At 42.8% G+C, this 26,746-nt stretch overlaps 2 protein-coding genes and 1 pseudogene across 2 annotated transcripts; all 3 read left to right on the plus strand.

Moving 5' to 3' along the window:
• Positions 1-5,107: 5,107 nt before the first annotated feature.
• LOC145510549 (endogenous retrovirus group K member 7 Env polyprotein-like) lies at positions 5,108-11,001 on the plus strand. The gene has a single exon (XM_081502035.1). The coding sequence runs from the start codon at positions 8,821-8,823 to the stop codon at positions 9,943-9,945; it is 1,125 nt and encodes a 374-aa protein (XP_081358161.1). The 5' UTR covers positions 5,108-8,820; the 3' UTR covers positions 9,946-11,001.
• On the plus strand, positions 10,815-12,996 carry LOC145510882 (ubiquitin-conjugating enzyme E2 G1 pseudogene; annotated as a pseudogene).
• A 6,856-nt stretch (positions 12,997-19,852) lies between these two features.
• LOC145510552 (transmembrane emp24 domain-containing protein 9) lies at positions 19,853-23,792 on the plus strand. Its single transcript, XM_081502038.1, has 5 exons — positions 19,853-20,054; positions 20,231-20,331; positions 21,128-21,253; positions 21,606-21,752; positions 22,725-23,792. Exons 1-5 carry the CDS (start codon positions 19,871-19,873, stop codon positions 22,872-22,874), a joined length of 708 nt encoding a protein of 235 aa, XP_081358164.1. The 5' UTR covers positions 19,853-19,870; the 3' UTR covers positions 22,875-23,792.
• Positions 23,793-26,746: the final 2,954 nt, after the last annotated feature.

Consider the following 26,746-nt stretch of genomic DNA (forward strand, 5'->3'; position numbering starts at 1 on the left):
TATTACATCTAATGGGTTTGTGTATGTGTGTGTGTGTTTGGAATCTTTAGGATTTCTACACAGACCATATTATCTGTGAAGAAAGATAATTTTACTTTTTCATTCTCAATTTAGATTACTTCTATTTTTTCTTGTGTAATTGTTTTGTCTAAGTCTTCTAGCACTATGTGAAGTAGAAGTGGCAAAAGAGGACATCTTTGTATTGTTCCTAACCTTAGAAGAAAAATTTTTAGTCTGTCACCATGAGTATGATGCTCATTGTGGATTTTTCACATGTGGCTTTTATTATATTGAGGTAGTTTCCTTCTATTCCTAGTTTCTTGTTTGCTTTTATCATGAATGGGTATTAAATTTTGTCAAATGCTTTTTCTTCATCAATTGAGATGGTAATGTGCTTTTCTTTTTTCTCTTAATATGGTGCATTACACTGATGAATTTTTGTATATTCAACCATCTTTGCATTTCATGGATAATTCTCACTTGATTGTGGTGTAAAATCCTTTTAATATGCTGCTGAACTTGGTCTACTAGTACTTTGTTGAAGATTTTTGCATCAATTTTCATAAGGAATATTGGTCTGTTGTTTCTTTTCTTGTAGTGTTTTTGCCTGGCTTTAGTATCAGAAGAATGCTGATTTACCCTGAATGAAAGAATTAGAAATGAAGTAGAAAATGCTCCCACTTTAATTTTTTGAAAAGTTTAGTGTTGGTTCTTCTTTAAACGTTTGGTAGAATTCACCAGTGAAGCCATCAGCTGATGGCTTTTTCTTCCCTTTGGGAGATTTTTAGATTACTGATTCACTCTCCTTATTTATGTTTCTTTGTAGTTTAGTCTTGGTAGGTTTTGAGTTTCTAGGAATTTGTCTGTTTCAACTAGGTTATCCAATTTGTTGGCATACAATTACTTACAGTGCGTGTGTGCTAAGTCGCTTCTGTCATGTCTGACTCTTTGCGACCCTATGGACTGTAGCCCTCCAGGTCCCTCTGTCCATAGGGATTCTCCAGGCAAGAAGACTGGAGTGGGTTGCCATGCTCTTCTCCAAGGGATCTTCCCAGCCCAGGGATTGAACCCACACTTCTTATGCGTCCTGCATTGGCAGGTGGGTTCTTTACCACTAATGTCACCTGGGAAGCTCTTACTTATAGTACTGTCTTATGATAATTTTTATTTTTCTAGAATTGTCCTCACTTTCATTTCTGATATTAGTCATTTGAGTATTTTTTAAATCCATCTAGTTAAAGATTTGTCAATTTTCTGTTCCTTATTTTATTTATCTCTGCTCTAATCTATAATTTTCTTGGGGTTTAGTTTGTTCTTCTTTTACTAGTTCTTTAAGTTATAAAGTGAGGTTGTTGATTTGAGATCTTATTTATTAACATAAGCATTTATAGCTATAAATGTGCCCCTTACCACTGCTTTCTCTGTGTCCCGTAAGTTTTGGTACATTGTGTTTTTGTTGTCAGTCATCTCTAAGTGTATTCTTAGAAATAACTTGTGATTTCTTCTTGATCCACTGGTTGTTTAAAAAGAAAAAAAGTTTATAATTAAAATCATACAATCCCCTTTACTAGAAAGTAAGTACCATATGGCCAGAGAATGTGTCTATTTTTGAGTCACCAACATATATCTAATACCAAACATAGGACCTGACACAAAATAGGTGCTCACATCATAGTGGTTAAATAAATGAATAGCTCTAATCACACAAAAATCTGTTATTTAATTTCCACATATTTGTGATTTTTTCCAGTTGTCCTTCTGTTAATGATTTCTAACTTCATCTCACTGTTGTCAGAGAACATACTTTGTATGCTGTCTAGTTTTTAAAATCTATTATGACACTTTTTCTCAATATGTGCCTAATATTTTCTCTATTCTGAGAAATGTTCCATGTGCACTTGAGAAGAATGTGTATTCTGCTATTGTTAGCTAGAGTGATTTGTATGTCTATTAAATCTGGTTGGCTCATTGGGTTGTTCAAGTCCTCTGTTTCCTGACTTGTCTTCTGTTTTATTTATTTATTTTTTCTATGCATTATTGAGAGTTGGTGCCGGGAGCCAGCACACGAGATCCCACCCATGACAAGGTCATGAGGAGAAGACCTGACGAGCAAGGCAACTCAGGCCTCAGGGATTTCGATAAGCTGCCTGGGTGCTCACCTTAAAGATGATATCTATCTTTCTGATGCTTGCTCTAATAGACCGCTCCCTAATTTCTGAGACTTAGGCAGAAGGCCTTTCCTGATCTTTTCCCAAACAGATCAATTTAAAACTTTAATCGACATGCCCCCTGAATGGTGGCACCCTATAAGATTATCCATGATAAAAAGAGTATTTTAATCTAAACTCCCTTTGCTAGCATCTTAGTTTGCTTGACAAATGTGCCTGTGCCTTTGGAGCTAATGTGCATGACTGCTCCTCAACAATAAACAGCATTGAGAGCCTGAATGCACAAAAAGCCCCAATGGGCACAGAACCCTTCGAGGGGGAGAAAGCCTATTGGAAAACATAAGAAATATTACTCTATAAAACGTTATTCAGTCTATATTTGCTTGCTGTGTTTTTGCTATTAATGTGCTGAGCCTGTATAATAAAAGTATAATAGTTAGAGACTTATAAAAATAAAGGTTTAGCCTTAATATAAAAATAATGACAGTTGTTAATCTAGCTGGTGATTTTTGTTAAAGAACTGACCTTTGTGCTACATTGTTTCAGCTTGCTGTACCATGACTTTATGGGACCGCATTCTTTTCTGTTAAGCTCAAGGCAAAAGATAGATTACAAAAAATAGGTTTTACTTTAAACCTTTGAGTTAATGAATCCTTTCTTTGTCATAATCCACTGTGCCTGTATTCTTTAAAAAACAAGTGTTTTGGCTGATCAACCCTTATCAATAAAGAGTCATAAGATGTTAGCAGGCCTCCAGGCCAGAAGATAATGTAAACAACATGAGACCTTCCTAAATAAGATACACAAAAAATATCCTGGTTTCAATAAGGGTCAAAAACTGCTGACCCGTTGAGCTGATTTGGCATGACTCTACATTTTACATTTTCCTCTACGTACAACTCAAGATATAAAAGCTCCCTTTGAAAAATAAAGCTCAGACGCTGCTTCACACCTGCCTAGTCTCGCTGTGTCTTCTCTTCTCTCCGCCGAAGCCATCCATCCTGAGGGAACCCCTGGACCAGCTGGCGCAGGACCCCAGCAAGTGGCGCCCAGAACAGGGACCCGAAGGTAATCCCCCCATTGTTCAGTTTTCGGGACGGATAGGACACCACTAAGGGTGCTGCAGACCTCCCTGCATAAGATAGGTAGGGTAAGGACTAGTGGGTAGTTTTGTGTTTGAGAACAAATTTGAGAACTAAAAAGATTAAGATGGGTAATAGCGAGTCAAAAGAACAGCAACTTTTTATACACGTAATCTTACAATTATTGAATAAAAGAGGAATTAAGGTAAAGAAAGCTAGCATCCAATCTTTTCTTGCATTTGTACAAGAGCAATGTCCTTGGTTTCCAGAAGAGGACACTGTTAACTTAGATACTTGGGAGAAGGTAGGAAAACAGTTGAAAACTTATTACACTCTGCATGGTCCAGAAAATGTGCCCACTGATACCTTTTCCTTATGGAACATGATCAGGAATGCCTTAGATCCCGTACATGAATCTAAAAAGATACCTGTTAAAGAAAAAAATGAGGAAGAAGAGCCCAAGCCTAGCTATCAACAGTTAAGAAATATGCTGGCTGCCATGACCACTGATGGGCTTACAGAGAGAAGAGATCAAAAAAGAAAAACAACTTTGGCCCCAGGATGAGGGAGATTTAGAGGAAGCGGCAGCTCATTACCACTCTGATGAAAATTGGTCCTTTTTAGCCAAAGATGCTCCTAAAAGTTTAAAAGAAACATCTCCAACTATACCATCCATAAAATTTAATCAGGCTCCAAAACTAGAAGAGAAAAACATAGGACGTCCTCGTCTCCCCGTGCCTCCCCGCCCATACAGGGGTAAGGGGCCTCAGCTAAAAGTTGCTGGGAGAAGGATCTTCTCAAACCCTGAGGATGAATTTGACCCTCACCTCGAGGCTTGTTTCCCCGTGCTGTTTGACGAATGGGGTGAGGAAGAGAGTCCCTCATGGGAACCCCTCCCGATAAAATTGATTAAAGAACTTAAACAAGCCTGCTCGTCATATGGGGCTACAGCTCCATATACCTTGATCCTGTTAGATGCATTGGCAGCCAGGTGGATGACTCCTTATGATTGGAAAACGGTTGCTAAGGCTTGTCTATCTGGGGGACAATACCTACTCTGGAGAACTGAACATGAAGACCTTACTCGAAAACAGGCTAGCGCCAACCGCAGGCATGGCCCAAAACATATTGTACAAGAAATGTTGACAGGAACTGACCACTTCAAGTCAGTCATGGAGGGACCAAATGAATTTAGATACAAGAGCCTTAGAACAGGTAACAGCTTGTGCTCTTGGAGCTTGGCGATCATTGCCTCAGGGAAGAGAGTCAACCTCCTCTCTATCAAATATTAAGCAAAAACCAGAGGAACCCTATGAAGATTTTGTATCAAGGCTCACTGAAGGAGTCCACAGAGTTATTACTAGTGAACAAGCAGCTGAGATCTTAATAAAACAGTTAGCATTTGAAAATGCAAACTCTACCTGTCAGGCCATACTTCACCCTATAAAAAAGACAGGTGATATAGGAGATTATATTAAGCAGTGTGCAGATGTAGGTCCAGTGATAATGCAGGGTGTTGCTATAGCTGCCGCCATAAAAGGAAGTTCTTATCAACAGGCAGTACAATCCTTTTTTACAGGCAAAAGTAATCCATTAAACAGTCATTCCAAATAATCAAGGCCAAAACGCTAAAACCTGCTTTTCTTGTGGTCAAGAGGGACACTTTAGTCGCAACTGTCCCCAAAAAACAGCTAGTTCTTCTTTACAAAAATCTACATCCTCGGCTATGACTCCTGATCGTCCTAAGGCTCCTTGTCCTCGTTGTCAGAAGGGATGTCACTGGGCAAGAGATTGCAGATCAAAATTTCATAAAGACGGAACCTTGTTGGTTCCTGGCCAACAGTCGGGAAACGGGTTGAGGGGCCGGCCTCAGGCCCTGACAACGATTGGAGCAACAACACTGAACCCATTCATACCCTTCGTCCCATCACAGAACTCATCAGAGCAACCCCAGGCAGCGCAGGGCTGGACCTCAGTTCCACCACCTCGACAATATTAACCCCAGACAGTCCCACCATAAAAATCCCTACCGGGATTAAAGGTCCACTACCAACAGGCCTGGTGGGAATCGTATTGGGCAGAGGCTCTTCAGCTATGCGGGGTCTTACGATTATCCCCAGAGTGATTGACTCAGACTATACAGGAGAAATTCAGGTCATGATTTCTCCCCCAACTAAAACTACACAAATTCATCAGGGACAGAAAATAGCTCAACTTTTACTTTTGCCTTATTGTACTACAGTGGGACGTACTGCCACTCAAAGTAAAAGGCAAGCAAAGGGATTTGGGTCCAGTGATATGGTCTTTTGGGTGACAGAAATTACTCAAAAATGCCCCATGAAAAGCATCCTAGTTAGTGGCAAGCCTATTGTGGGGCTATTAGACACGGGAGCAGATGTCTCCTGCATTGCTGGAAAAGATTGGCCCAGCTCATGGCCAACACATACTACCGAAAATGAGTTGATAGGATTAGGAAAAGCCCCTTCAGTAGTTAAGAGTGCTCAAATATTGAATTGGCGGTTTGAAGATACCTGTGGAACCTTCCAACCCTATGTAGTTCACTCCCCTTCACCCTATGGGGAAGAGATATACTGTCTCAAATGGGAGTGCTACTTTTTAGCCCTGATGATATAGTGACCTCTTAAATGCTCCACATGGGTTACAATCCATCAAAAGGATTAGGCAAACAACAGACAGGAATAATTGAGCCAATCTGCCCAACTCCCCGACAACAACGTACTGGATTAGGGTATCCAAATTTATGATGGAGGCCATTGTTTGTGCTGCCGACCCTATCACATGGAAATCTCAAGATCCAGTGTGGGTAGAACAATGGCCTCTACCTAAAGAAAAATTACTAGCGGCTAAGACTTTAATTCTTGAACAGTTACAATTAGGACATATTGAGCCCTCTAATAGTCTGTGGAATACTCCCATTTTTGTTATTAAGAAAAAAATCTGGTAAATGGCGCCTTTTACAAGATCTGAGAGCCATTAATGCCACTATGGAAGATATGGGAGCCTTACAACCCAGGCTCCCTTCCCCGGTGGCTATTCCCGAGGGATATAATATAATTGTTATTGACTTGCTGCTAAGGTGCTAAGTCGCTTTAGTCATGTCCGACTCTGTGCAACCCCATAGACGGCAGCACACCAGGCTCCCCCGTCCCTGGGATTCTCTAGGCAAGAACACTGGAGTGGGTTGCCATTTCCTTCTCCAATGCATGAAAGTGAAAAGTGAAAATGAAGTCGCTCAGTCGTTTCTGACTCTTAGCGACCCCATGGACTGCAGCCTACCAGGCTCCTCCGTCCATGGGATTTTCCAGGCAAGAGTACTGGAGTGGGTTGCCATTGCCTTCTCCGGTTATTGACTTACAAGATTGTTTCTTTACCATTCCCTTAAATACCAAAGATAAAAAGCGATTTGCCTTTAGTCATTCATCAGAAAATTTTAATTTAAACAGCCTTACTGAAGATTCCAATGGAAAGTGCTGCCTCAGGGAATGAAAAATAGTCCCATCCTATGTCAAAAATTTGTCAGTGCTGCTTTAGAAGAAATCAGAGCTAAATATATACAAGTGTATATGATCCATTATATGGACAATATCTTTATAGCCCATCCGGATAGAACACACCTACAAGCTGTTCTTCATGAACTAATTCAGGCATTACTTGCTAAGGGCCTAAAAATTGCCCCAGAAAAAATTCAGACTAATCCACACATAACTTATTTAGGAAGGGTTATAAATTCAAAAACAGAGACTCATGCCCCACTACAGTTAAGAAAAGATCATCTTGTTACTTTAAATGATTATCAAAAACTTTTAGGAGATGTTGATTGGATAAGACCTTATCTAAAATTAACCACTGCTGAGCTGAAGCCTCTTTTTGACATTTTGCGTGGAGATCCTGACCCAACTTCAAAAAGACAAGTAACTGCTAAGGCTCAAAAGGCCCTACATAAAGTAGAAAAGGCTCTGCCTGATAGTCATGTAAAAGAATTAAACTAACAACTGCTTGGCAATTTCTCTGCCTAGCTACCCCAATTGCACCTATGGGAGTTTTATAGCAAGATGGCCCCCTGGAATGGATTCATCTCCCAGCTCAAGCTAAAAGGGTGGTGGCTTCTTATCCAGAGTTAGTAGCTACCCTAATATTAAAGGGAAGAAAGCGGAGCATTGAATTATTTGGTAAAGAGCCATCAGAAATTGTAATTCCATATAACAGAGAACAGCTTAATGCTCTTTTAGTGTTTGATGAAAATTGGCAGATTACAATAGGAAACTATTTCGGTCAAATTCTGCATCATTTACCCTCACATGCTTTGCTGAACTTTATATCTAGACATCCAGTTATTTTCCCTGTTAGGTGCAAACAACTTCCTATTCCAAATGCTCAGATGGTCTTTACTGATGGTTCAGGTAATGGCAGAGTTTCTATAGTTACAAAAGACCAGCATAAGGTTTTACAAACACAGGAAACTTCAGCCCAGAGAGCCGAACTCACGGCTGTAATAGAGGCCTTTGTTATGTTTGCAGAAAAAGAATTTAACCTTTATTCTGACTCTCAGTATGTGGTCAGGCTGTTTCCATACATTGAGACTTCAGTTCTAACCAAAAACAAAACTACAATATTTCACTTGTTAACCAAATTACAACAACAAATCTGGAAACGAAATCAAGCATTTTACATTGGCCATATTCGAGCCCATACTGGATTGCCCGGACCCGTAAATGCCCTAAATGATCTGGCAGATTCGTTAACTAGGGTCATCGTGACACCTGCTTTTGAAAAGGCCCGAGCCTCTCACTCACTTCATCATCAAAATGCTACTGCATTAAGATATCAATTTCAGATTCCTCGAGAATCTGCTCGAGAGATTGTCCGTTCCTGCTCACATTGTCCCACTACTATAAAAAGTTTGCCTATGGGAGTCAACCCTCGCGGTCTTAAGCCTAATATGCTCTGGCAAATGGACGTGACTCGTATTTCCTCATCTGGAAGATTATCTTTTGTTCATGTAACTGTCGACACCTTTTCTCATGTCATCATTGCAACTGCTCGCACTGGAGAATCATATAAAGATGTAATACAACATCTTTTTACTTGTTTTTCATATTTAGTCCTGCCAAAAGCTTTAAAAACTGATAATGCTCCTGCTTACACTTCCAAGTCTTTCCAAGACTTTTGTACAAGGTTTCAAATAAAACATAACACAGGCATCCCTTATAATCCGCAGGGACAAGCCATAGTAGAAAGAGCACATCAAACATGAAAAATACAAATCAAAAAATTACAGGAAGGGGAATTCAAATATAGTTCCCCCCATCAGATTCTCCAACATGCTCTTTTTGTAATTAATAACTTAAATACCGATTTTTCCAGAGCCACTGCAATGCTTCGCCATTGGTGCCCGGAACAACAAAGTACAAAGCCGCCAGTAAAATGGAAAGATCTTCTCTCCGGACAATGGAGGGGTCCTGATCCCCTAACTAGCGGCCGAGGGTACGCTTGTATTTTTCCTCAGGACGCAGATTCCCCGATTTGGATTCCAGACAGACTGATTTGCCATGTCGCAGCTCCCCAGACATTCGATTTCTCCATTGCTTCGACCACAAAAGAGGAAGGGCACTCCCCTGCCCCCGCCTCCACCACCCACCTGGCGAGTCCAACAGACTCCAAGACAACCGACGGCGGAAATCCCGGAAGAACAGACGGTAGAGCCACCCACTGGGCAGATGTCGCGGCTTTGCATGGAAGACCATGGTCCCCCTACTCCTTTACATCACAGGAAACCACCGAAACGACCTGCGCAGACAACTCAACAAGCCTCCATACCCACGTGGGGGCAAATTAAGTCACTCTGTCACCAAGCGCAGGGAATAGCTTCTCTACAGGGATCTTCGGCATCTCCTGAAAAGATGTTTATTGCCATGCTTGCTTTACTGTCTTGCCAGATGAACTACTCCGGAGGACCAAATACAGTCTACTGTGAACAATGCATGCTTTCCTCCTGCTTAACTCCTCAAAATAATATTTGTTCCTTTGTGATACTGCGACGTCCACCTTACTTTATGGTGCCTGTTACAGTAAATACCTATTGGTATGACAATTATGGTCTGGCCGTTCTGCAACAGCTACGAGATTTAATGCATCCCAGATGGTTTGTAGGGCTACTTATCTTAGGGATTTCAGCTTTAATAACAGCAATTATTTCTGTTACTGTGGCAACAATATCATTGACTCAACAGGTACATACTGCTCAATATGTCAATACTATGTCCAAAAATGTTTCTCTAACTCTAGCTACGCAAGAGATTATAGATAAAAAATTAGAAATAAAAGTGGACACCCTAGAAGAAGCAGTCATGCATATTGGAACTGAATTACAGGCTTTAAAGGTAAAGCTAACATTATCCTGTCACGCCGACTATTGGTGGATCTGTGTAACACCCCCAAAAGTAAATGATACAGATTATAATTGGGAAAAGATTAAAAATCATATTTCAGGTGTTTGGAATAGCTCCAGCATTGGTTTAGATCTAAAAAAGCTTCACGATCAAATAAAGACCCTAGAACATTCCCGTCTAGACTTTACTCCTGCAGGGGCTGCTAATGATTTCTTTCATACCTTTTCTAACTTTATTACTTGTCGGGAGCCAGCTCACGAGATCCCACCCATGACAGAGTCATGAGGAGAAGACCTGACGAGCAGAGCAACTCAGGCCTCAGGGATTCTCGGAAGGCTGCCTCAGTGCTCACCTTAAAGATGATATCTATCTTTCTGATGCTTGCTATAATAAACCTCTTCTTATTTTCTGTGACTTAGGCAGAAGGCCTTTCCTGATTTTTTCCCAAATAGATCAATCTAAAACCTTAATCGACAGGGCCCCCGAACGGTGGCACCCTATAAGATTATCTAGGATATAGAGTATTTAATCTAAACTTCTCTTACTAGTGTATTAGTTTGTTTAATAAATATAACTGTGCCTTTGGAGCTAATGTGCATGACTGCTCCTTAACAATAAACAGCATTGAGAGCCTGAACGCACAAAAAGCCCCAATGGGCACAGAGCCCTTCGTGGAGAAAAAGCCTACTGGAAAACATAAGAAATATTACTTTATGAAACTGTTATTTAGTCTATATTTACTTGATACGTTTTTGCTCTTAACGTGCTTAGCCTGTATAATGAAAGTATAATAGTTAATGATTTATATGAATAAAAGTTTAGCCTTAGTACAAATAATAAGACAATTGTTGATTTAACTGATGATTCTTGCTAAGAACCGACCTTTGTGCTACATTGTTTCAGCTTGCTGTACCATGACTTTATGGGACCACATTCTTTTCTGTTAGGCTCAAGGTGTAAGATAGATTACAGAAAACAGGTTTCACTTTGAAACTCTGAGTTGATGAACTCTTTCTTTGTCATAATCTGCTGTGCCTGTATTCTTTAAAAAAATGTAACTCTGGTACCTTCTGTGCCTGATACAAAAGTGTTCTGGCTGATCAACCCTTATCAATAAAGAGTCACAAGATGTTAGGAGGCCTCCAGGCCAAAAGATGATGTAAACAATATGAAACTTTTTGTAACTAAGATATACAAACGGTATCCTGGTTTCGATAAGGGTCAAAAACTGCTGACCCATTGAGCTGATTTGGCATGACTCTACACTTTACATTTGTTTCTATGTACAACTAAAGATATAAAAGCTCCCTTTGAAAAATAAAGCTTAGATGCTGCTTCACACCTGCCTAGGCTCGCTGTGTCTTCTCTTCTCTCCGCTGATGCCGTCCATCCTGAGGGAACCCCTGGACCAGCTGGAGCAGGACTCTGGCAAGTTGGCAGCTCCCCTGGCAGCTCAGTTGGTAAAAGAATATGCCTGCAATGCATATCCAGGTTCGATCCCTGGATAGGGAAAATCCCCTGGAGAAGGAAATGGCAAACCACTCCAGTATCCTTGCCTGGAAAATCCCATGGACAGAGGAGACTGGTGGGCTACAGTCCATGGGGTCACAAGGGTCAAACATGACTTAGTAACTAAACCACCCACCATTGAGAGTTGGGTACTAACTACTCCAGCTATAATTGTAGAACTGTCTGCTTTTCCTTTCAATTCTATCCATTTTTTTTTAATTTATATTTTTTGACCAAGCAGAATGTGGAATCTGGTTCCCCAACCAGGGATTAAAACTGTGCTTCCTGCATTGGAAGTCTTAACCACTAGACTAACAAAGTCACCAATTCTGTCAATTTTTGCTTCAGAATTTTGATGATCTATTATTAGGTATGTAAATATTTATAATCATTTTATCTTCTTGCTGTATTGAACCTTTTATTAACATATAATGTCCTTTGTTTCTTGTATTTTTTTAAACTTAAAATCTATTTTGTTTGATACTAGTTTAGCCACTCTTGCTCTCTCCTGGTAACTATTTGCATGGACTATCCTTTTCAATTCTTTCACTTTCAAATCTGTTTCTGTCTCTGTAGCTAAAACGAGTCTCTTGGGAATTCCCTGGCAGTCCAGTGGTTAATCAGCTGGTAAAGAATCTGCCTGCAATGCAGGAGACCCCGGTTCGATTCCTGGGTCAGGAAGGTCCCCTGGAGAAGGGATAGGCTACCCACTCCAGTATTCTTGGGCTTTCCTGGTGGCTCAGATGGTAAAGAATCTGCCTGCAATGTGGGAGACCCAAGTTTGATACCTGGGTTGGGAAGATTCCCTGGAGAAGGGAAAAGCAATTCACTCCAGTATTCTGGCCTGGAGAATCCCCATGGACAGAGGTGCCTGACAGGCTACAGTTCATGGGGTTGTGAAGAATCGGGCACAACTGAGCAACTAAGTACAGCACATCAGTTGTTAGGACTTGGCACTTTCACTGCCATGGGTCAGGGTTCAATCCTGGTAGGGAAACTAAGATCCCACAAACCCTGTGGTGCAGCCAAAAATAATAATAATAAAATATTCTCTTGAGTTAGGCAGTGGCAGAGGGAGGCACAGGTGGGCCCCTCCAGGCCGGTTGAAGGAACGGAGGGCAAGCAAAATTTTGTACCGCTGCCCCAGCCCAGCCTCCCTCAATTTGGATCTGCCGGTGGTGGGGACCCTGGTTCCTCAGCACACCCAGCTCCAGCAGCCCCAGAGCCTGTCCTCAGGCCTTCCAAAGCCCCAGTGCCAAGCCAGACCCTTGGCGAAGACAGTTGGTAGAACTCAACAAAAATCCAGTGGAAGGCTTTTCAGCAGGTTTGATAGATGACTATGATCTCTATCAGTGGGAAATTTTTACTGTTATTCTTCCTAAAATAAAATTCATTATAGAAATCTGGCGCCCAAATGTTGATAAAAATGGTGAAACATGCATTGGTATTCTTCACAAGCCTGAGAAAGATAAATATGGCTATGAAAAACCTGAGGAACACTGGCTGCCTATTCCCACTGTGGAAACCATCATGATTAGTGTCATTTCTATGCTGGTAGACCCTAATGGAGACTCACCTGCTAATATTGATGCTGTGAAAGCATGAAGGCAGAAATGGTGAATTAAAATGGAATGTTGGGGGACTTTCCTGGTGGTCCAGTGGCTAACACTCCATGCTTTCACTTCAGGAGGCCCGGGTTTGATCCCTGGTCAGGGAACTAGATCCCTAGATGCCACAATTAAGACCTGAAACAGTAAAATGAATTACTTTAAAAAAAGGAAAGTTTCCTGCTGTATAAGGAAAAGCCAAGAGACTGCTTTTGAGTGACATTTATTCAACAGTTGTAACTTCACTTATTTCAGGGTTTCCAGTTGAGAAACATGGCACTATTTTTCCTGCACTCTACCCACCTATTGCTGGACTTCTGTTGTAACAAGTTGGCAAATAATGGCTAGAACTGGGCTGCAATAAACATGCCAGTATCAACGTTGACAAGAGCCTAAAAAGTGCCAACTTACAGATAATTATGCATTTAAAATTCTAATGAACTGCTTTAACCGTCAGAAAGAATTTTAAAGACTTGTACATAGCACAATATGATCCAGATAGTATACATGTGTTTATGTACATCCACAAATATACCTTGTACCAGATAATGTTTTCTTGTAGTAGAAGAAGAATCACGTAAATTCCAAAAGATTTTAGCAGGTTTTCTTTCCATATTGTTTCTTATTAATTTTAAAAGATTCCTTAAAGCAAGTCAGATGAAAAGCAATTAGGACTAAAAGTTTCCATTTAATTTCCTTTTTTTTTTAAATGTATGGGCGTATTTACCTACATATTTCTTGAGGCAAATCATCTACAGTAGTAACTTGAAAACAGTTCTAGCAGAATTGTGGAATGTCTATTTACAAATGCACTGGACAAAGCAGTAGTTACAAAAATCTCAGCTTTGGCAGGACGATGGATCAGGAATAATTATTTCCATGTCTATAATTAAAGCACGTGTTTTTGAATGTTTCCATTTTCAGTTCAGTTTAGTCACTCAGTCATGTCTGACTCTTTGTGACCCCATGGACTATAGCACACCAGGCCTCCCTGTCTATCACAAACTCCCGGAGTTTACTCAGACTCATGTCCATCAAGTCGGTGAACACATCCAACCATCTTATCCTCTGTCATCTCCTTCTCCTCCCGCCTTGAATCATTCCCAGCATCAGGGTCTTTTCCAGTGAGTCAGTTCTTCACATCAGGTGGCCAAAGTATTGGAGTTTCAGCTTCAGCATCTGTCCTTTCAATGAATATTCAGTACTGATTTCCTTTAGGATGGACTGATTTCCTTTAGGATGGACTGACTGGATCTCTTGCAGTTCAAGGGACTCGCAAGAGTCTTCTCCAACACCACAGTTCAAAAGCATCAATTCTTCGGTGCTCAGGTTTCTTTATAGTCCAACTCTCACATCCATACATGACTACTGGAAAAACCATAGCCTTGACTAGACAGACCTTTGTTGGCAAAGTAATGTCTCTGCTTTTTAATATGCTGTCTAGGTTGGTCATAACTTTTCCTCCAAGGAGCAAGAGTCTTTTAACTTCTTGGCTGCAGTCATCATCTGCAGTCATTTTGCAGACCAAAATCACTTAAACATCTTAACATAATATGTTTCCATCTTAAACATAATAAAAATTCAAACATGTGGACCAATCACTGCTGTGAAGCATCATCACCACAGTTTTACCCACAATGCCCGACTCAGGCACTTAGAGAATATCTTCTCAAAGGAGCTGGAGTTACTTTCTCCCAATTGTGTATTGATTTATGTAGATTTCTCAAGACTTCTTTCTGAACATTCAGTTCAGTTCAGTCGCTCAGTCGTGTCTGACTCTGCAACCCCATGAATCGCAGCACACCAGGCCTCCCTGTCCATCACCAACTCCCGGAGTTTACCCAAACCCATGTCCATCGAGTCGGTGATGCCATTCAACCATCTCATCCTCTGTCGTCCCCTTCTCCTCCTGCCCCCAATCCTTCCCAGCATTAGGGTAATTTCCAATGAGTCAACTCTTCACATGAGGTGGCCAACGTATTGGAGTTTCAGCTTCAACATCAGTCCTTCCAATGAACACCCAGGACTGATCTCCTTTAGGATGCACTGGTTGGATCTCCTTGCAGTTCAAGGGACTCTCAAGAGTCTTCTCCAACACCACAGTTCAAAAGTATCAATTCTTCGGTGCTCAGCTTTCTTCACTGTCCAACTCTCACATCCATACATGACTACTGGAAAAACCATAGCCTTGACTAGATGGACCTTTGTTGGCAAAGTAATGTCTCTGCTTTTAAATATGCTATCTAGGTTGGTCATAACCTTCCTTCCAAGGAGTAAGTGTCTTTTAATTTCATGGCTGCAATCACCATCAGCAGTGATTTTGGAGCCCCCCAAAATAAAGTCTGACACTGTTTCCACTGTTTCCCCATCTATTTCCCATGAAGTGATGGGACCAGTTGCCATGATGTTAGTTTTCTGGACGTTGAGCTTTAAACCAACTTTTTCACTCTCCTCTTTCACTTTCATCAAGAGGCTCTTTAGTTCTTCTTCACTTTCTGCCATAAGGGTGGTGTCATCTGCATATCTGAGGTTATTGATATTTCTCCCAGCATTAATCAATGATATTTCTTACATTTGGTGTATAGACTAGAGAAAGTCATTTGTAAAGTGTTACAATTCTACCTACTGCAAATTACCTACTAGTAGGTGGGATGAAAGAAAACTATTTCACAAATTAATGCAAAAACCCTAACAATTCTATTTTGGTTTATAGTATCTCAATTTTAGGAGTAATATTATCAGCTTCTTGATTACCTGTACAAATGGATGGGAAAAAACCACAGGTCTATAAATTACAATGAGTAATCCAAAAACTTTTCAAGTGCCTTCATCTGATCGTTTTCCAGAATATCTATGTTTTGTTATATAATAAATATTTTCATACAAAATCAACATGTATTAATTTCCTTTAAACCATCCAGGCTTCATTAAACTCCTTTCACTTACTAAACTTTTGTATCTTCTTTGTTTTGACACACTCTCCTTTGCTCTTATCTCTTCTGTATGTCAGGAAGTTTTCAAATCATTTAGTTCAAATACTGAACTATGCAATAAGCAACTATTTGATTTTTTTTTTTTTTTGGCTGTGCCACCTGGCATGTAGGATTTTAGTTCCCTGACCAGGATCAGACCCGCTCCCTACAGTGGCAGCCCCGAGTCCCAACTGCTGAACCACCAGGGAAGTCACAGCTACTTGATCTTTAATGATGACTTCAGAGGAGTGGTCCTCACCAGGTGCTTTATCCATTTTATATTTATTTGCACCCATCTCTTGGATTGGACATAGTAATAACAATTTTCATTGTTGAGAGCTCTTGAGTTCAGTCATTATCCCCAAGAACAAAGAAGAGTTGGTTCTAAATTCAATTCAGATTTAAAATTATTAAAACTTACCCTAAACAATACAAAATTTGGTTTTATTTTTGCCCTTCAGTTACCCAATGTGAAGTCTGGATGAATAAAGAATGCACAGCTATAGCTTTCTACTTAACTTCTATGTTTGCTATTTAAAATGCTGTTTACCCTCAAACCCTTCTCCTTCTTCATATTCCTTTGCCTCTATTCTATACTGCAGATTTTTTTCTTGCCTATTGTAAAAGAAATTGTGATGTCTATTTTCATGCAATTTGATTTTGGAATTTTGTCACCTGATATAGTGAGTTCTTCCAAAATAAAATTTTTTTCCAATAAAATTTTAAAAAGTAAAATGAAATAAAATGAGCCTCTTGCAAATAGCATATACTTGGGTTGTGCTTTTTACCCATCCTGCCAATCTTTGTCTTGACTGGAGAGTTTAATCTATTTACAATTAATAAATTACACTTAAAATAATTACTTATTAGGAGGGACTTACTTCTGTCATTTTGCAATTTTTTTCTATTTCCCTTATAGCTTTTTGTTCCTCATTTCTTGTGTTTACTTCTTTTGCATAACTTTTTGTAGTGAAACATCAAAATTCCTTTCTCATTTCTTTTTGTGTACTTTTTTTTTTTTTTTGCCATACCTTGCCATACACAGGGATCTTAATTCCCCAATGAGGGATTGAGGCTGTGTCTCATGCAGTGGAAGCATGGCGTATTAACCACTGGACCACCAGCAAAGTCCCTTGTGTCTATCCTTTAGCTATTTTCTTTGTGGTTACCATGGAGATTATATTTAACATCCTAAAGTTATAACACTCTAATTTGAATTTATACCAGCTTACCTTCAATAACATGTAAAAACTCTGCTCCTTTAACAGCTCTTTAACAGTTCTCACCCCTTTCGGTTGTTTATTACAAAATTTTATCTTTATACATTGTAATGTTTATTTTTTACTATAAGAAGAAACTAACAGTTGGTGCATGCAATAAGCTGAATAAATCTCCAAAATTATGCTGAGTGAAAAAAGCCAATCTCAGAAAGTTACATACTGTATGATTCCATTTATATAACATTCTTGAAATGACAAAGTTATAGAAATGGAAAACAGATTAGTGGTTGTCTGAGGTAAGAAGGGGTTAGGGGTAGGGTAAGAGGGTAGGGAATGGGTGTGGCTATAACAGGACAACATGAATTATCCTTGTGGTGATGGAACTACTGTCTCTGGACTGTATCAATGTCAATATCCTAGTTGTGATATTGTGTTATACTTGGGCAAGATGATACCATTGGGGGAAACTGAGTAATGGGCACTCTGGATCTCTGAGTTACTTCTTACAGTTTCATGTGAATCTATAATTATCTCATGTCCATCGAGTCGGTGATGCCATCCAACCATTTCATCCTCTGTCATCCCCTTCTCCTCCTGCCTTCTACCTTTTCCAGCATCAGGGTCTTTTCCAATGAGTCAGTTCTTCACATCAGGTGGCCAAAGTGTTGGAGTTTCAGCCTCAGCATCAGTCCTTTCAAGAATATTCAGGACTGATCTCCTTTAGGATGGACTGGTTGGATCTCCTTGCAGTTCAAGGGACTCTCAAGAGTCTTCTCCAACACCACAGTTCAAAAGTATCAATTCTGTGGCGCTAGCTTTCTTCACCGTCCAACTCTCACATCCATACATGACCACTGGAAAAACCATAGCCTTGACTAGACGGACTTTTGTTGGCAAAGTAATGTCTCTGCTTTTAAATATGCTATCTAGGTTGGTCATAACCTTCCTTCCAAGGAGTAAGTGTCTTTTAATTTCATGGCTGCAGTCACCATCAGCAGTGATTCTGGAGCCCCCAAAAATAAAGTCTGACACTGTTTCCACTGTTTCCCCATCTATTTCCCATGGAGTGATGGGACCAGATGCCATGATCTTAGATTTCTGAACGTTGAGCTTTAAGCCAACTTTTTCACTCTCCTCCTTCACCTTCATCAAGAGGCTCTTTAGTTCTTCTTCACTTTCTGCCATAAGGGTGGTGTCATCCGCATATCTGAGGTTATTGATATTTGCCCACAGTAGTAGATATAATTGTCATCTGAGTTAAATTCACCCATTCCAGTCCAGTTTAGTTCACTGATTCCTAAAATGTCGATGTTCACTCTTGCCATCTCCTGTTTGACCACTTCCAGTTTGCTTTGATTCATGGACCTAACATTCCAGGTTCCTATGCAATATTGTTGTTTATAGCATCGGACTTTACTTCCATCACCAGTCACATCCACAACTGGGTGTTGTTTTTGCTTTGGCTCTGTCTCTTCATTCTTCCTGGAGTTATTTCTCCACTAATCTACCGTAGCATATTGGGCACCTACCGACCTGGGGAGTTCATCTTTCAGTGTTCTATCATTTTGCCTTTTCATACTGTTCATGGGGTTCTCAAGGCAAGAATACTGAAGTGGTTTGCCATTCCCTTCTCCAGTGGACCACATTTTGTCAGAACTCTCCACCATGACCTGTCCATCCTGGGTGGCCCTACATGACATGGCTCATAGTTTCATTGAGTTAGACAAGGCTGTGTTTGGTTAGTTTTGTTAGTTTGGTTAGTTTTCTGTGATCGTGGTTTTCAGTCTGTCTGCCCTCTGATGGACAAGGCTAAGAGGCTTATAGAAGCTTCCTGATGGGAACTTGTATCAAATGTTGATAGCTCAGTGAAAGTGAAAGTCACTGAGTCATTCGACTCCTTGTGACCCCCATGGACTATACCTGTCCATGGAATATACATATCAATGGACCATAGAGTCCATGGAATTCTCCAGGCTAGAACACTGGAGTGGGTAGCCTATCCTTTTTCCAGCAGATCTTCCCAACCCAGGAATCGAACTAGGGTCTCTTGCATTGCAGGCAGATTTTTTACCATCTGAACTATCAGGAAAGATCGGGATGTCTCTAAAAAGCTTAACTTTAAAAATACTTGAAAGTATTATCATAAAATGTTACCATTTGTTAATTCTGTAATTATTTGTTAATTCTAAGTGGTGGTTGCTGCTACTGCTAAGTCGCGTCAGTCGTGACCGACTCTGTGCGACCCCATAGACGGCAGCCCACCAGGCTGCCCCGTCCCTGGGATTCTCCAGGCAAGAGTACTGGAGTGGGTTGCCATTTCCTTCTCCAGGGCATGAAAGTGAAAAGTGAAAGTGGAGTCGCTCAGTCGTGTCCGACTCAGTGACCCCATGGACTGCAGCCCGCCAGGCTCCTCCGTTCATGGGATTTTCCAGGCAAGAGTACTGGAGTGGGGTGCAATTGCCTTCTCCAAGTGGTGGTTACAATAGCAGTAATATAGCATGTAGTTAAAACAGCAGAAAGAAAAATGCAAGCCCAGAGCGGCAGATCCTATGCCCAGGGAAATCAAGCATCCTAGGTTAGGATCCTTCCTGTCCCTTATCATAATTCGCTTGCCGACTCAAAGTACGTTAGTTTCATCATCTGTAAAACAAAACAAAACAAACTGATAATCAACACCAGTCACTGGGCGGCGATGAGAGTTAAAGGAAAAAAATTCCAATTCTGCAGCTCTAATTCGGCCCTAGATAGAAGCGGCGCCCCAATCAGGTACTGCCGCGCCGTGGCCTCGGAGCCTCTGGGACTTGTAGTCCACCCGGCGGAACTCGCTGTCCCGGCAGGTCCCGCGGCGGCGGCAGGGCTACGTGGCGCGGCAGGCTGCGCCTGCGCGGGCAGGTGGGGCAAGATGGCTGCGGAGCGGAGCTTGTGGGTCGTCGGGCTCTGCCCTGCGTCCCGGTTGGGTAGGGTCGTACGGGTCCTCCTCCTACTGCTGTGGTTTGCGGCCCGCGGAGGCGCGTTGTACTTCCACATTGGGGAGACGGAAAAAAAGTGCTTTATTGAGGAGATTCCGGACGAGACCATGGTTATAGGTACGGGGGAAGGGAGAGAGTTTTCAACAAGAGCACGGTCTGGGGGTGGGGGTGGGGGGAGTGCGGGAGAGTCATGTCTTCAGAGCCGGGAGCAGGCTGCCTCGCAGTGCCCTGGCCACCCTGGACCCGGCGCCACCTCGCGCTTCTCAGACTGGGCTCGCCCCGCTTCCCTCCAGGAAACTACCGGACGCAGCTGTATGACAAGCAGCGAGAGGAGTACCAGCCGGCCACCCCTGGGCTTGGCATGTTCGTCGAGGTTAAGGACCCAGAGGATAAAGTGAGTCGGCCCTTTAGCCCCGCTGAGCCCCGCAACCCCCACTCCGCTCTGCATTTGCGCGCCTCATCAAGCAGGCGCTGGTACTTCCCCTCATAGTTTCCGCATTTGCTAAACTGGTAAAAAAAAAACCAAAAAAACAGTTGGTACTATGGGAAGAACCTGCGTTTTCACTCCAGTCTAACCTTGGGTTGTTTCAGTGCTAGCTGCTTCTGTTACTGATTTTTTCTGTTCTGTTTTTGTTACTGATCACAGTGTGACTCTGCCAAGTCAGTTGCTTTCCCTGAGCCATTTTTATAGGTCTGTGAAATAGAAATTCATCCATCTTACAGATGTGATGGGTGGATTAATTGTGGTGCTGGAAACCAAAGAGTTTTGTTGACTCTAAAGCTGTGGCATATAGACTTTAGGATATCAGGGAACAGGGCACTTTCCAAAAAGAATGAGCAGCTTTTAATTTGACAAATAAGGATGTTAAACCATATCCCAAACCAACCAAACAAAACCGTTTAGCTGGCACCTTTCACTTAGAAGAATCACAGAGAAAGAGTTGAAAGGCCATGAGTTATGAATAAAGTAAAGAGCTTTCCAAGAGTGGCTACATGCCAACCTCATGTCAGTCTCTTCACCCTTTCTCCAGATAGCTCAAAGGCAAGTTTTTGGCAACTGCTGCTAAGCAGCATTGAAACTTTCAGTGTTCTGGGATGTCTCTGCTTGTCAACTTTTAAGCCACTTAGAACCTTAAGCACTACTTAGCCTTATCCCTAATGTAACGCTCATTGAAGTCTCTGCTCTCCAGGTTATCCTGGCCCGGCAGTATGGCTCTGAAGGCAGATTCACCTTCACCTCCCATACCCCTGGCGAGCATCAGATCTGTCTTCACTCCAATTCCACCAAGTTCTCTCTCTTTGCTGGAGGCATGCTGGTAAGTGGACCCATGTTGGATTCTTTCACCCTCTAGCTCGTCAAGACTGGGAACTGGTGGTACTGTAGGTGACTATGTCAGATGTTGTGTTTCTTAGTAAACTGGGTTTCCAGTGAACATTGAGGGTGTGGTTGCAGAGCTCTCTGTATATGCTTTGCTGAGAGCATCAGCCAAAGCTTATTCTTGCCTTTGGGCCTAGAGCCCCCTAGGGCCAGACCCTGAGGAGGCCTCAGTCAGTGTTGGCTAAATGAACAAATGAAGAAAGGTGGGAGGACCAGCTGTTAGGCCCTGGCAGGAAGACAGAGCAGGGCTACCTGATTCTCCCAACCTTCCTTGTCTTGTCTGTCTCCAGAGAGTTCACCTGGACATCCAGGTAGGTGAACATGCCAATGACTATGCAGAAATTGCTGCCAAAGACAAGTTGAGTGAGCTGCAGCTACGAGTGCGACAGCTGGTCGAGCAAGTGGAGCAGATCCAGAAAGAGCAGAACTACCAGCGGGTGAGTGGCTGGGCCAGGAGCAGTGGGCCTCTTCCCAGAGGCTGCCCACTGGCTTAGCCAGGAGTTGCACGTCAGATTCATTATGAATCCAAGGGACTTCTGTGTCTGTGCTGCACTGCCAGTTTAAAAGGTGGGATGGGTATTACTAACTCTACTTTGTAATTGAGAAGACAGTCTCTTAAGAGGCTGTCATTGTCTTATTAGGAGCCACACAAAGTGACAGAGCAGGAGTTGATACCAACACCTTGGGTGCTCTTTCCATGGTTCTCAGTGCTCCCAGGATTAGGGGTTTCAAACTCACTTGTGTCCCAGAGCCAGGCCTGTACCATGAATGGATCTGTGACCATAAGGACTGGTAGAATAGTGACCTATCTAAACGGGAACAGCTACTGTTGTCAGCTGAGGACAGCGTTGTAGAATTGCTCACCCAGGGTTTTAGGAGATACTTAAGAGGTCCAGGTTTGGTTTTTTTTTCACATAAAAAATCTGAGTTTTAAATGTTGTCTAAACATTGTGTGAGCCTATAAAATACATGTGTGGGCTCAGTTCAGCCCCTGAACCACCAATTTGCAACCTGTGCACACAGTATGCAAGGAGCAGTTTGGGAGACCCAGGCAGAGGGCTCAGAGCAAATCCATTTCTGAGTGTGCCAGGACAGCTCTGTCTGATAGAGTAATGCTGCAGCCACTTTACCACTCGCCCAGGCATCAGGGTAGGACAAGGTGAGGGCTATACCTGACAGATGAGCCAATAAACCTGGGAGAAATGAATGGGTTACCCAGGGGCATATGGCTGGTGAGGATGAAGACAATTCGTTCCCAGGTGGGGTGGTTTTTTCAGACACTTGCAACTGGAACCTGGACAGAGTTAGTTGGTCCTGGGGCATCCTCTGGAGAGGGAACCCAGTGGTTCTAGTGGCCCCAGATGAGGACCAGGCAACTCAGGCTTCTCTTCTGTTTTCCCTTCCCACAGTGGCGAGAGGAACGCTTCCGGCAGACCAGCGAGAGCACCAACCAGAGGGTGCTGTGGTGGTCCATCCTGCAGACCCTCATCCTTGTAGCCATCGGTGTCTGGCAGATGAGACACCTCAAGAGCTTCTTTGAAGCCAAGAAGCTGGTGTAGCCATCCCAGGCTTCCCAGGCCAGCCTTCCTCTCTGGCTGGGGAAGAAAGGGCCTCCTGGACTGACTTCTCTCTGGCAGGAGGACTGGTTCCCAGCCATGGGTATTTGGAGGGGAGAGGGGCCACAGCCCAAGCCAAGGGCAGCAGCTTGGCTGGCTAATACTGAGCAGGTGGTTGGATAAATGCCTGCCCCCTCCCCTGGGCCCTTTGCAGTAATCTGGTGAAACCACCGGGAGCCCTACTGACACCTCAGAATCACAGTGTTACTGATCAGGGATGTGAGCCTGTTGTCTGGGGTGACTCGGGGGGAGGGGAGCGGGTGGGCAAGCCAGTCTTCCTTCTGTCTTCCTTTGCTAACTTGGAATTTTGACCAGGTTGGGGCATAGCTGTGATCCCCTGCCACCCAGGAAACCTCACTATTCCCTCCTTGGGCCTAGACCCAGCCTGCTGATCCGGGGTGTGTGTGTGTCAATTGCGGGTGGGGTATAGGGAGTTGCAGTGTGGGAAAGTAGCCCTGAGGTTGACCCCAGGTTCTTCACGTGGTTGTTCTTTTGGGGACTGAAGAAACTGGGGTCAGGCCAAGCAGAGGCCTTGGTGCTGGTTGGGGATGGGGCCTGCAGAGTCTTAGTTACTGATTTCATTTTCAATAAGTCTAGGTTTGTTACATTGGTTTCCCAATAAAAAAAAAAACTGATTTCTTGTCCAGTGTAAAGTTACTCTACTGCCAGTGGGCATAGCACTGTAGGGTGCTTGAGGGAATGTCAAGTTTTTCCAGTGGGCAAAGCACTTCACATTCTAAGACAAATACCCACCCGTGGACTTCATTCCTTTCATCCTCTCCATACCTTCTAGTGGCAGTGGGTGGTGGTTTTGCCCAAAATCATGCAACAAGTAAGTTGTGCGGTTGGTGCTAAAATCCACACCGTTTCTTCTATGCATTTGCCATCTCACCTACCTTTCCAAAACAGGTGGACAGAATTGTTCTGGTGCTTCAAAAGTGCCCTGTTAGTGAAGGTAGTGTACACTGATCAGAGGAGTGCAACACGTATGGGAAGAACAGGAAGCCCTGGGCTGGGGGCAAGAGGAAGGTACTGATGGGCTTAACCAATAGCATGGAATCTCAACAAGGACCTTGAAGGAGAGGAAGGAGTCTGATAGAAGGCGGACAGGTGGTTGAAGGGAACAGAGGCAAACAGCTGGTGTGGAGATAGACGGGCATTGTTTCAGCTAGAGTTGAGGGGTCAGTGAGAAAGCTGGAAAGGAAAGTTGGTTAGTATTAGAAAGTTGAATCCCAGGTAAGAGATTTGGACATTGCCAAGTGTTCAACTAAGTTTTGAGTATTAGAACCCTATGAAAATAAATATGAGGGAGGTTAATTTCCTCATGGCTCAACCATAAAGAATCCTGCCAATGCAGGAGACGAGTTCGATCCCTTGGTTGGGCAAATACCCTGGAGAAGGAAATGGCACCCACTTCAGAGGAGCCTGGCAGGGTACAGTCTATGGGTTTGCAGAGTCAGACATGACTTGGCGACTAAATGACAACAATCTTAACAGTAAGTAATGAGACAGGGTAAGAAGGCAAGTTTGGGGACTACTTGAACTGCTAGGAGAATGTAGTGTGAACACATACTGCCACCTAGACCTCCACATTTAGGGAAAAAAAAAATTTAAGGATAGCTTTAAATGACAGAAAAATTGATGATAGTTAACATTATTAACATCATGCAGTAGTATGGTACATTTGTTAAAAGTGAATTAACCAATAGGGATGTGCTCAGTCATCTCAGTCACACAGGACCCTGAGTCCACCAGGGATTTCCCAGGCAAGAATACTGGAGTGGGTTGCCATTTCCTTCTCTAGGGTGAACCAATAGGATAGTCCATGCTTTATGCAGATTTCCTTAGTTGTTAACTTGTGTCTTTTTTGTTCCAAGAGCTCTGGTAGGAGATAACCATTGTTACATTTAGTTGTCTTTTCTTGGGCCCTTCTTGGCTGTGACAGTTTCTCAGACTTGTTTATTGACTTCACAGTTTTCAGGAGTACTGGTCAGGTATTTTGTAGAATTTCTCTGAATTGCAATTGCTCTGATGTTTTTCTCATGATTAGACTGGGGTCCTGGGTTTTTAAAAGAGCACAGAAAGAAAGTGTCATTCTCATCCCATCATATTAAGGGTACTAATTATCAACATGACTAGATGTCACAGTTTAAAATTAGTTAAGGGGCTTCCCTGTGGCTCAGTGGTGAAGAATTTGGCTGTCAATACAAGAAACATGGGTTCGATCCCTGATCTGGGAAGATTCCACTTGCCAAGGAGCAACTAACCCCATGTGCCACAACTATTGAGTCTGTACTCTAGAGCCCTGGAGCCATAGAGCCTGTGTTTGGAACAAGAGAAGCCACTGCAATGAGAAACCTGCGCCACACAGGTAAAGAGTAGCTCCCGTTTATTATGGCAACCAGACAAAAGGTCAAGCAACAATGAAGGCCCGACACAGTCGAAAAATAAAATTATTAAAAAAATTAATTTGGATTTTTACATGAAATCTGATTTCTTGAGGTAGATCTGATACTAGAGGGGCTTCATTCTGAGATGACAACAATTAGCTGGATTGAAGAGTCCCCTTAAGGTGCGCTTGTGCTTTCCAGGCCAATCCCATCTCCCAGTTTTCATCATCGGCCGTGCCTGACTGGTCTCTGCAGGGGTCACCCTTGCCTTTGTCATCAGCTAAATCAAGGCTGGATTTGTCAAGGTTTTAGTATAAGGTACGATGACCTGGGAGAGCTCAGCAGGAAGGGACCAGTGGGTTGTATGCTGGGTTAAAGGGGAAAAGGGGGCTGCTGGGAATGATTAATTTCCTACGCATAGTGAAGTCCTCTCAGAAACAGTAGTTGAGATCATAGACTGTGCAACCAGACTACCAGGGCTTATATTCTGAACTACCTCTTCATGCCTTAGTTCACTCGTTAAAGAGGGCATAAGTACGATACACATAAAGACAGATAGCAGTAGTAAAGAATTTGGAAAAATGACTAGCACATAGTAAGAACTCAGTGGATGTTATTAGCTATTTATTAGAAACCTTAAAGTTTGCCTGGAAGAACAGAGGAGATCAAGTCTAATAACTTTCCCATTCTCTTTTCCTAGGTGGAAAGCTGGCCCAGGCAGAGGCTAAGTTCCCACTGTTGACAAGGCCAATATGGGAAGTCAATTTTACTGCCTTCTTCAGTTCTCAATTCAGCTCCGCGAAATACTCCTCCACTCGATGACATCTGTCATTTATATAGCATTGATGATTGTGTCCATCACTGTACCGAGTGTGTGCATTTCTCCTTTAATCCTCACAGCAACCATATATATCAGGAACCATTTATATACTCAGGTGAGGAAACATAAGCAGATTGTGTCTTGCCCCAAAACACAACCAAACTAGGAGAGTCAGGTTTCAAATCCAGCCAATCTGTCTTTAATACCAGTCTCCAAACTACTACTTGGGGTAGTAGGCTGATCGCAAGACAGCCTTGAGCTTGGCCCTGTCCCCCTCCAAGCTTGTTGCGGACAAAGAATGCACTTGGGGTAACGGCAGGACTACTCAGACGCGCTCCCCGCCCTCCCTTGGGAAGAGGAGGAAGATGCAGATTATCCCAGGGCGCTGGTTTGGAAGTCTGGAGTTTTCATTCAGTCCCAGACTTGAGCGCTCTCCCTGGCCTCAACCTCTTGAGACCTCCAGCGCTCCCCGGAAGGAAGTTACCAGTTCAGGCGGTTGCGCGTTCACGTCTTCCTTCGGATGCGGAACCTTTGACACCACAGCTTCGGGGAGCAGACGGCGTAGACGGAGCAACGGACCCAACGGACCAAGGGGCGGGGCGGAC

Source organism: Giraffa tippelskirchi, chromosome 6, assembly GCF_054371585.1.
Source record: "Giraffa tippelskirchi isolate mGirTip1 chromosome 6, T2T-mGirTip1v1.2.pri, whole genome shotgun sequence".
Classification (NCBI taxonomy): domain Eukaryota; kingdom Metazoa; phylum Chordata; class Mammalia; order Artiodactyla; family Giraffidae; genus Giraffa; species Giraffa tippelskirchi.